Below are 12600 nucleotides of genomic sequence, written 5' to 3'. Positions count from 1 at the left end.
CTTTTATAGTCCAAATTTCAAGTTGCAAATAACATGAATTAATTGGAGATAGGATTATTTGAATATTGTGATAATAATTAATTTACTCACGAACTGACAGATGAGCAGAACACAATTGTCACAACAAATCGAACAATATGGAGAAGTCAGCATAAGAGAATATATTGGGCAATATTAAGAGTTACTGTATATACTCGCCTATAAGTCGGTTGTATAGTTTTTAGGTCATTCTGGAGGGAATTGCCATTGACCCATTTATAAGTCGGTCCAACATTTAAAAAAATCTATTGATAACCTCAAATCAATGCTCTGATGTTTTTACCTGTGTTCCAAATAATATTTTGAGAAATGTGCCGATATTTTTCTTGACAAATCAATTTCATATCAATACTCTTATGTATTTATTTGTGTTCCAACAATATTTTCGGATATGACATCGATTTTTTAATCTGAAGATATTAAACAGTTACTATTTTGTTTATTTCGTCCATGTTTTTGTTGTTTAAAAGATACTAGGCTATACATTACGCTGTCTAGAAAAATACTAATCTTCTTAGGACACTCCTATAAGTTGGGCATAGAGTTTTGGACCAAAATTTAACTCCAAAAAAATCTGACTTATAGGCAAGTATATATGGTATTTAAGAGTACATTGTCATCATGCCCATTCACCTGGAATATAATGCATCACATTAAAGTGATACTATGATTAGAAATGGAGAAAATTAAAACTACAAATAAGCATTTCAAGATTTTTGAAATAGGAAATTATCAAAGATTCCATCAGCGGTAATAGCGCAGTAATAAAAAAAAAGAAGGCTAAATTGAATTCCCCCCCCCCCCCTGTGAATACACATACTGTAATGATACCATCTGATTAAGATTACTTCCCTTTATCCACTGATTTTGCTTCACATGGATCTGAATACTGCATTGTGGGTAATTTAGGCTATGAATATGGAGTGCTATTTACCAATCAGAACCCTGCTAACTTGTGTGGAATTATAACTTGAGCACTGCCGACTCTGTAAACCCAGAGTGTAGTTCTGCCATGTGTAGTGTTATTTTTCATAACAAGTAACTATCACATTTTGTTTTTACCATCATTTTTTTTATAACAATTTTTCTTATATCCTTTTCAATCTTTTATGTTGACTTTGATATATGCAAAGCTGACCATCTTTACATAATTGCAGGCATGGTCTGATTTGTCAGTAATGTTGTAACTTTGCATCCACCAAAGCCTAGCTGTCAATTCAGTGTTGTTAAAGCCATGTGTTGCAAATTGAGTGGTCAAATCGAATACTCCGGTTTTGAGATACATTTGAATTACTTCCCTTTGAAGAACTCTCGTACATAGTAAGGCGCGAAACAACTTGTTTACATGTGAGAGTGGGATGAATATTCATCACTGCATAAGGAAATGTACATAGTATTTTTCTCATACACTGTTTCATCACCCGAGTTCAACTGATACACACACTAAGTAAACGAGAAGTGTTCAGGGAGTAATAGAATTCATGGATTTCTTATCATATCACATTATTTCGTTGGTCATAGGTATCATATCCAGGATATTACTTTCAAATAAGACTTTGTTTTTATTTTTCTACTTAAGTAATACATTTTTTTGACAGTATTTTGTTTAATTTCCTACATTTTCATATTTAAAGAGAGGCCACTTTTAATACATTTTATCGTCTTCCTGACTGACTGTAGGTTCACTCTGTCCCAATTAGGCACTCAAAGTTCTACTAAATGTACCTTCTACACAGGAGAGCTCTTATCAAGAAACTGACGTATTGAAGAATCTACATTGCATATTATACTTCACTATGCCACATTATGAAATCAATAGATCTATGTATTAATACAATATTATATATATATATATATATATATATACACACACACACACACACACACACACACAGTAAAACACAGTTAGATCAAACACACTTACAATGCATTCATACTTACACTGAAATTGTTTGCCCCCAGCACTTTATAATAAGCATGTATTGTACTGTATCTATATTTACATTTCCATTATTTATGCGTTCGATATCTTTACAAATTGTAATGGTAGCCATTTTCTCATGAATGCTGCTGCAGATGTGTGAATAATGCTCGTATGAATCTTGATAAATATAGTACATCTATTTCAGTAGTTTGGAATTCCAACAGAAATGACAGTAAAATACAAAAAAATGATTTTCATTTTTGAAAATGCATGAGGGTATGAACTGCAATGCTTCCTGCAGGTGACTTTTCATGAAGCGCTAACATACAGGCGACTTTTCATGAAGCGCTAACATACAGGCGACTTTTCATGAAGCGCTAACATGCAGGCGACTTTTCATGAAGTGCTAACATACAGGCGACTTTTCATGAAGCGCTAACATGCAGGCGACTTTTCATGAAGTGGTAACATGCAGGCGACTTTTCATGAAGTGCTAACATACAGGCGACTTTTCATGAAGTGCTAACATGCTTCATAAAGTATACTGGTGAGAAGCATCACAGTTCATACCCTCATGCATTTCCTAAAATGAAATTTATTTCTTAAATATACAGTGTCAAGCAGTTGGGACATGAAATCTTAATGTTGTGTGTTTACTTTTCAGGTCAAAAATTGTAAAGATATCATTTAAAAGGAAACAGTTTTTTATTCAACTTCGAAGAGAAGTGGTAAGTATTGTTGGAAGGGGGTATAGCAAATTCCTTAATTTATCATTGTGTACTGAACTCATCTTCATGAAATTGTTCCTATGCAGTGAATCACATGTAAGCAGAATTGCTTTTTTTCCACAACCACACATTATTGAGACTATATAGACTCACTTATTTCTGTAGGATCAGATTTCAGTTACAAAATGTAGCTTATGTTTGTGGGGACATGAGCTACTACTAGATGTAGCTTATGTTTGTGGGGACATGAGCTAGTACTAGATGTAGCTTATGTTTGTGGGAACACGAGCTAGTACTAGATGTAGCTTATGTTTGTGGGGACACGAGCTAGTACTAGATGTAGCTTATGTTTGTGGGGACACGAGCTAGTACTAGATGTAGCTTATGTTTGTGGGGACATGAGCTAATACTAGATGTAGCTTATGTTTGTGGGGACATGAGCTACTACTAGATGTAGTTTATGTTTGTGGGGACATGAGCTACTACTAGATGTAGTTTATGTTTGTGGGGACATGAGCTACTACTAGATGTAGTTTATGTTTGTGGGGACATGAGCTAATACTAGATGTAGCTTATGTTTGTGGGGACATGAGCTACTACTAGATGTAGTTTATGTTTGTGGGGACATGAGCTAGTACTAGATGTAGCTTATGTTTGTGGGAACACGAGCTAGTACTAGATGTAGCTTATGTTTGTGGGGACACGAGCTAGTACTAGATGTAGCTTATGTTTGTGGGGACACGAGCTAGTACTAGATTGGGGACTGATCATTGTTGATTGGGGAGTTTTTATTTATGATATTTAATTTCCTCCCGTTGATGGAGGACTTGAATTCTTGGGTGTGACAGTGTTATGAAAACATTGAATGTTCCCCACAAAAATGAAGAATTGTACATTAATGGTTAATTTTAGTAATATTCTAAGGTATCTAACATAATAGGGAAGAAAATCATGTGAATAAATTTCTTGTGAATGATAAAGAATATATCTTACCAATACTTATTTGGTACTTTTTATTATATACTTTTATTTTCATTTAGAAACTAATAATTTTATTTTCAACAATATCTTTATTGGTTTAACTGTGTAAAAGATGAAAAATTTGAAAAATAACGCCGTAGTCGTTCCGGCTTGTGTATTGATTGTGACGTAATGTTTGCAGGCGGAATGTTTCCGAGCATATATCTTGTGATATATACTGCAAACTTTTAAAGAAAAAAGAAGAGGTGAAATTGAAAGTATATAATACTATATTGTATTGTAGCCCTTCTGAATTACTAGTATTGAACTCTTTTTCTCTCTTTTCTTTTGAAGGTATAGTATCATGTGTTTAATGTTTAGCTCAATGACATGAAACTTTGTGTAGTCAGTCAAACTCTTGATACTATTTGGTTTCGTCCTGTTACAGACTGGGACCTAAGTCACTCAAACTCTTGATACTATGTAGTTTTGTTCTGTTACAGAATGGGACCTAGTCACTCAAACTCTTGATACTATGTGGTTTTGTTCTGTTACAGAATGACTCTGTGGAGAATCTGATCGGATTTAACATGGTGAGCTACCGTTCGTGTAAGAATCTCTGGAAATCCTGTGTGGAGCATCACACATTTTTCCGACTGTATGTCCCTAATCCACCCTCCAAGAAGATCTTCTCCATGGGGTCCAAGTTCCGCTACAGGTGAGGGTCAGATAACACACCTGAACAGGTGTCAGAGTGAGGTGCTGTGTTGTGTGCAAATAGAAGTTTTGAATTCCATCTTAAAAAGATATTTTGATTGAGAAATATACAAATTTTATTCAATGTCATTTTAAGGTAGGAAAGAAAAACTTGTTAGCTGTAGCTTTTCCAGTTATTTGTTGAAATTTCTGTAATCTCCCTGTTCAGTGAATTCTTTTGAGAAGATCTAGCATACGAAGGAATTAGTCTGATTGTCTTGATGTAAATTTCTTAAATTAGAGGACGATAGACCTAACCACTTTTGGGTTTATGGTTATGGGATTTTAGGAACGGTGAGAAATAACAGCATTAATACACGCTAAGATGGTAAGCGGTTCTAATTGCCTTGTAATATTAATCTGCACTAAGTGGAAAATGGTCTTAAGAATTGGATAAAGACTTTTCTAGGTTTTGCTATTTTGTAAACATCACAAGCAGTAGTCTTTATAACTGTCATATCGGCAACAAAATGCTCAGTTCATTAGTTTCATCATATGCTTGAAAAATAGTGTGACATATTACTTTTCATCTGATTTGACATTATGAACTTTTAAAAGAATACTTGACGTTATTTTTTTCAATTTTGGAATTTGCGAATAAATCTTGCCCATGAATTTGCAAATAAATCTTCCAACATGTGTGATGTTTACACGCTATAGGAACATGGTGATTTCGAGACAATTCGGGGCATTGTCACAAAGAATGTACAATAAAATTGACTGAATGCGACAGAAATATGTATCTAATTCCGTGTTTCGACATATTCCTTGTATTGTCTGTGTCTTGACTGATTTGAACGTTTCACTGTCACTGCTACAAGTAACTCGGACCTGCTGTCGGAGTCGAGACTAGGTGTGCATAAGGTTGTGAAAACAGTGCATCTCGACCCAAACCTATGGTATATGAAGATGCAAGCAAAACTGTGATAATTTGAGGCACATGTATTTGTCAATATGTAGGGAATATCGATATATAAAGACGTACGTCTGACGAACAAAATTTACAAAGTTGTTAACATGACTGCGTTTGTAACAATTTGGTTAATCAAAAATGGATGCTTTGATCTTTCTGGTAACGAATATATGAAATTCATTGAATGGAAATACCATTGTCTCTCTGGATATTTGTGTGAATTTTTTATGCTGAATCCTTAAATTATATATGACGTATTGTAATTGTTCCATGCATATGTTGAATATATACATTGTCTGTTTAAATATCTCGTGTACGAGGCAGCTCTTGGGCCTCATCACCCTTAGTTAATAAATACGGTAGCTTCCTGTTGTATAGGTTACCCTTACGAAGTGTATACTTTCCCCCATATTTGCACGTTTTTCAATTTCTTTGTAACGTTGAATTTATTGAGGGGAGGGGGGGGGGGAGAATTTTTCCATTTCCTTGAAAACATTTGATCTGAATTGTTGAATTTGTTGTGTAAACCTATGCATGGCGTGTGATATCTATTGTAGATCCACATCACCATGATTTTGTGTCTCCTTTACCTTGTGTTTGCCCCACATTTTTAATGACACAAATATTATCACAGTAACGAATTAGGCAACAGGGAACGAACTATAGGAGTTGTGTCGGAATGTAATCCTTTAGGAAGCACTGCAGTATTCTGGTAGCACTAGCTGAGCGAGTTTCTCGTAGGATCTCTATCTGTTTCTATGGACACTAGTACCTTACAGTACTTCCAGGCATCTATGTAACCTTGACCCACTTAAATCAAACCAATGAAATGACCTTTCTGATCAGAATTTGTCTATTGATGGTTTTAAGGTGCAGAGTTCTCTCCCTTTGCTGGAGGTTGAATTAGCCTGCCAGAATTTGGTTGGACTTTGCACAAAGATTGATGTGTAGTTTCCAATGATCCTTCTCATTTCATTCACTTTGTTCTGGAACAATCTTACTCCACAGATTTTTTTTGTTTTTTTTTTTTAATTTTAAATAGATTTAGTTTCACTTTAATATGTAGATGGTCTTTGGAACATTTTGATAACCATCAAAGACATGTTAGATAGAAAAGGTGTAGGAACATTTTTTTCCACACATAATCTCTTACATGGAAACAGAATAGGAATTACACCGGTAAAATTAATTGCTACATTTGATTATTTCAACACCAAATACCTTCCCCTCGGAAAATTTGAAAACTGCGACTAGAGTGTGGAAGTACTCTACAGATGAAATACTCTCCAACACCACTATAAATGTAAAGATCCACCCCTACAGATGAAATCCTCTCCAACACCACTATAAATGTAAAGATCCACCCCTACAGATGAAATCCTCTCCAACACCACTATAAATGTAAAGATCCACCCCTACAGATGAAATCCTCTCCAACACCACTATAAATGTAAAGATCCACCCCTTCATACTATTACAACATCTTGACATTACATACATATAAAACATAGATTATATTGTGTACACCTTCATTAGTTATTACTAAAATCTCACATTTTTCATTGCATAAAAAACCGTGATTTTCTTAGTATTTTATATATACATTGTTATGATATTTGTATATATCACATTACATACATAAAACAGTGCCTATGGTTACATTATAATACATCATTATAACAACAACATAGCTTATTACATTTCATACGTATAATCCAGTGATTGTAATTATGATTTTAATGCTTTATTACAACAAGTGAACACATGGCATTAGATACAGTTATATGATCCGGTGATTGTAATGACCGTACATTCTAATCCATCATTAGATTAATGTACATCCACACATCTAGTGACTGTAACTTACATCCACACATCCAGTGATTGTAACATACATCCAGTGATTGTAACTTAATACATAGATACACACATCCAGTGATTGTAATTAACGTACATCCACACATCCAGTAATTGTAATTAACGTACATCCACACATCTAGTGATTGTAACGTACATACACACATCCAGTGATTGTAACTTAATACATCCACACATCCAGTGATTGTAACTTACATCCACACATCCAGTGATTGTAACGTACATCCACACATCCAGTAATTGTAGCGTACATCCACACATCCAGTGATTGTAACTTAATACATAGATACACACATCCAGTGATTGTAACTTAATACATCCACACATCCAGTGATTGTAAATTAATACATCCACACATCCAGTGATTGTAATTAACTTACATCCACACATCCAGTAATTGTAATTAACGTACATCCACACATCCAGTGATTGTAACGTACATCCACACATCCAGTGATTGTAACTTACATACACACGTCCAGTAATTGTAATTAACATACATCCACACATCCATTGATTGTAATTAACATACATCCACACATCCAGTGATTGTAACTCATATACACACATCAGTGATTGTAACTTACATCCACACGTCCAGTGATTGTAATTAACTTACATCCACACATCCATTGATTGTAATTAACTTACATCCACACATCCAGTGATTGTAACTCATATACACACATCCAGTGATTGTAACTTACATCCACACGTCCAGTGATTGTAATTAACGTACATCCAGTGATTGTAAGTAACGTACATCAAGTGATTGTAACTTACATACACACATCCAGTGATTGTAATTAACTTACATCCACACATCCAGTGATTGTAATTAACATACATCCATACATCCAGTGATTGTAACTCATATACACACATCCAGTGATTGTAACTTACATCCACACGTCCAGTGATTGTAATTAACGTACATCCAGTGATTGTAAGTAACGTACATCAAGTGATTGTAACTTACATACACACATCCAGTGATTGTAATTAACTTACATCCACACATCCAGTGATTGTAATTAACGTACATCCACACATCCAGTGATTGTAACGTACATCCACACATCCAGTGATTGTAACGTACATCCACACATCCAGTGATTGTAACGTACATCCAGTGATTGTAACTTACATTCATACATCAAGTGATTGTAGCGTACATCCAGTGATTGTAATTAACATACATCCACACATCCAGTGATTGTAACGTACATCCACACATCCAGTGATTGTAACGTAATCCACACATCCAGTGATTGTAATTAACGTACATCCACACATCCAGTGATTGTAACGTACATCAAGTGATTGTAATTAACATACATCCACACATCCAGCGATTGTAACGTACATCCACACATCCAGTGATTGTAACGTAATCCACACATCCAGTGATTGTAATTAACGTACATCCACACATCCAGTGATTGTAACGTACATCCAGTGATTGTAATTTACATCCACACATCCAGTGATTGTAACTTACATCACACATCCAGTGATTGTAATTAACGTACATCCACACATCAAGTGATTGTAATTAACGTACATCCACACATCAAGTGATTGTAACGTACATCCAGTGATTGTAATTGACGCACATCCACACATCCAGTGATTGTAATTAACGTACATCCACACATCCAGTAATTGTAACGTACATCCACACATCCAGTGATTGTAACGTACATCCACACATCCAGTAATTGTAACTTACATCCACACATCCAGTGATTGTAATTAACGTACATGCAGTGATTGTAATTAACGTACATCCAGTGATTGTAACTTATATACACACATCCAGTGATTGTAGCGAACATCCATACATCCAGTGATTGTAATTACAGTACTTGATATTGTAATTACAGTGGTAGAACTGAATTCCAAACATTGGAAGAGAACAAGAGGCGAGCTAAAATTGAGCGGACTTTCTCCAGGTGAGGCTTTCCTTTGTCTACCAGTGATGGCTGACCAAACTTCGACTTTAGGGCATTATCTAAAACTAGTTCTTACATATCAGCAAGTAGACGCTCCGGACACCCTGCAGATTCCTGAAGGGATGCTTGTGTATCATGATTTTAATGCAGACTCCATAGAAGTCTCAGTATTTACAACATTGTCTTACGAAAATCTCCTATCACCAGCATTCCTGAATCTGCCGTCAAAAACATGCAGTTTTGATTTTACTATGCAACACTAACTCTCTAACAGAGATCTGCATGCTTGCCCGCCACCCCCTCTCCCTCATTATTTAGTTTCCCTTCCTTTTAGTTTATGGATGCCTGGATTAAACTTTTCTCTTTACAGCTTTCCTTTATTCCTCCACTAATACACGTATGCACTCATTAGTCAGCATATATCATTGTTAATTCAATTAGTCTTAAAGTCTGATTACTGTTTGAAAATGAACGTAATAGTTGTCAAAATTTAATTGAGAGACCTTATAGTTTGCATCGTGAATTTCTGCTAGTGTGTTATTGTACAAAATACGATTAGTCAGCAGATCTAGCACGAGGACGGGTGTGAGTTTTGGGGTTCCTGTGTACAAAATGTGAACTTGGTAAATTAGGCTCCTAGTAAATGAATAAATCATATCAAATCTCTTAAATGAAATTTATCATTTTTATGAGATCATGCATTGAGAAGTATTTTAAAAGTGTGATGACATTTATGAGCAGTAAATGTACTGTCAAAGTGTTTATGCTGTACACAAATATATAAAATGTATCCAAGAAAAGTAACTGTCATGTAGTACTACATTAGATATCAGAAATTTAATTTTTAAAAAAAAACTGTTCGTGAAACAAAACGCTGTTCTCTGCGACAGATTTTGTATTTGACAATTTGACCTTATATGACCATGACAAAACCCTTACAGCGACTTTAATCTTGACTGAGTAAGAAGTCTATTTTGGCAAAAATTAAAAAGTTAATGCAATGATTATAGTTCAGGACAAACAAACAGAAAACGATATTCAGACAACAATATTCCATTTATCTTATTCTCAGGGGCTTCAAAAACTTTGTTACAAATTCTGAAACTAAATCTAAACTGTGTTGTATTTAGTTATTTTATTTAGTTTCATTGACAAAGAATCAACACTTTATAGATATCAACATGTGAAAACATAAACTTAAAACTCGTAGAGTAGTATTTACCTATTAAGGTTTTTGTCATACGAGCGTATCCTGTATATCTTGATCCTAAATACAGTGGGGTTCTCTTCGTAGGTCTCCCAGTAAAACGTTTGCCCGTCGGACGGTCAGTGGCCACACGCGAGACCAAATCATCCAGGAACGCAACTTCATAGATGGACTCCGTAATCTTCCCAAGTCTCAGACGTTCGAAGGGACGCCATCAAATTCGAGACCAAAGAGCAGCAACTGCGTCAACCACTCGTTCAACCGCTACGAGAGCATCAGCAATCAGAAACGGGCCACGCTTCCTCACGATTACAAGATAGGGTCTTCATCATCACGGTCGTCTCTCCACTCATCAAAGTCCGATGAGTAAGTATATCGTTTGTATTTCAGTTGTCCTTTTAGTCACGGTCCACAAGTTTATTGTCTGCATGGGGGGTTGGGGGGGTTGGATGGAGGTAGAAAAAAGACAACATGAATCCACAGAGACAATTGGAATGCTGACAACACCCCACCCATCACCACCCCTGTTCACACAGCACTACATCCTTATGAAGATCTTGCTGATAGTCCTAGGCTGCGATCTGATAAATTTTTGTATCGTGACCAGAACAGGATTGAAACCAAGCAGTCTGGCAAATGGAGGTCTTTATTACGATCGTACTGTTTCTACGTGGAAGTGCTCCTGACATGCTTTCACTGCGATTAAGGTGGCTCGCTACACCTTAAAAGAGTTTCTCAAATCAGCACAAAAGGATTTAATGATGAAAGATATGATGGAGATAAGATAAATGCACATATGTCAAAAAGGCAGAATGCAATTTTGGATAAAAAAAACATGATTTTCTAAAATTTATTTCAGTACATATAAACAAAAGACTCTGGCGGATTTGAGCTACGGATCTGTGTTTCATTAACCCAATGCTCTAACCACTTAGCTATGATGATAGAGAAAGAATTCGGATAGATACAAATAATTTCACGAAACATTTAAATCGCCATCTTATGACATAGTGTTATAAAGATTGTAAGCCTTGGTGTAGTGAGCTACCTTAATAGTCGACCAATGTGGACCATTTTACTGCATTAATATCGTGACATGGGCTTTCCCCATTGTCTGTTCACCTGTTAGCGTTTTTTGTGTCCGAGTCGAATCTTTCGCGCTAGACTATCAAACTGGTCAGCTGATACATCTTGGGAGAAAAAAGTGTATTGACCCCGAAATAGACATGCATCAAAATCATGTCTTGCACACTATAAAGTATAGGACCATCAAAGTTTGTCAGTTAATGCATCTTGGGGGGAGGGGGGCGGGGATTGTCAGCCCCTGTCCATGTATATGTAGTTCCAGACACTGTTCGATCGTGTACCCTTTGAGTGGGCGCTTCTCCTGGAGGGAGACACAGCTGTAATGTAAGAATACAAAGTGCTCAAAATTTGTTAGACACAGCTTTGTGCCATTACTGTCAAGTACAGTGCTCATTCATCTTGTAGAATATGACAATACTGCTACACAGCGAAAATTTATAGTTACTTGCAGCAAAGTGTCATCTTTGATGTCAGGGAAATGTTATATTGACTTAAAACATTAAAATAGCACTGGCAATCATTTTCCATTTCTGTGGGGGGCTAAGGCTTAGAGTAGAAGTATTTAAATGGCCAGAGGAGTCCCTTGTGTTTGTGATGTGGTGAAGTAAAATGACAGTTGTTTGTGAAGTGCTTTTATCACAGAGTTTCTTATTTATCACACATTTATGTCAACAAAACCTAAAGAGAGCTTGTGTAAATCTAGATAAGAATGTCCATTTCTTGTCCATTATAATGATTATACATTATCTCCTGTCTGAAGAAAAGCATAAGGGGGTTCAGGTGGTGTTTGGCAGGGGCCTTCAATATAATTTAATTCCACAGATAACAAACACGTATTACCCTGTGGACATAAAAATTGTCTGACCGGTGTGAACACTGCACTTTTAATTTGCAAGAAGTCGCGAGAATTAGTTTTAATGTATTGAGAATATATTGAGAAGCATTTGCGTCACGTGACAGTAGTACATTAACTTATTTTATCACCAAGTTAGATTTTCGATTCAATTTTCGTTTCATGTTTGTGTTAAATACTTTCAATATTGAATTTAGGAGGACAACCTTTCCGAGTAGAGGGTTATGTTATCTTTTAAAACTGAATTGTTCAACCATCAGGGGGTCCTGTCGAATCATGCATATCACCTGTACATCTTCTC

The 12600-nt window shown here is 35.7% G+C and overlaps 1 protein-coding gene across 12 annotated transcripts in view; it reads left to right on the top strand.

Moving 5' to 3' along the window:
• Positions 1-12600, top strand: part of LOC125666021 (tyrosine-protein phosphatase non-receptor type 4-like) — an 88712-nt gene that overhangs the window by 27215 nt on the left and 48897 nt on the right. For 7 of the 12 annotated variants that reach the window (XM_056151287.1, XM_056151282.1, XM_056151283.1 and 4 more), the window contains 4 exons: positions 2628-2691; positions 4209-4369; positions 9085-9153; positions 10448-10726. In XM_056151287.1, coding sequence (XP_056007262.1) covers positions 2628-2691; positions 4209-4369; positions 9085-9153; positions 10448-10726 — 573 coding nt within the window. The remainder of the gene's footprint in view (positions 1-2627; positions 2692-4208; positions 4370-9084; positions 9154-10447; positions 10727-12600) is intronic. The other 5 variants (XM_056151289.1, XM_056151288.1, XM_056151284.1 and 2 more) reach the window with 1 other exon arrangement.

This window comes from Ostrea edulis, chromosome 10 (genome assembly GCF_947568905.1).
Source record: "Ostrea edulis chromosome 10, xbOstEdul1.1, whole genome shotgun sequence".
Lineage (NCBI taxonomy): Eukaryota > Metazoa > Mollusca > Bivalvia > Ostreida > Ostreidae > Ostrea > Ostrea edulis.
Note: the sequence above shows the minus strand (reverse complement) of the source record. Positions and strands in the feature narration are given on the sequence as shown.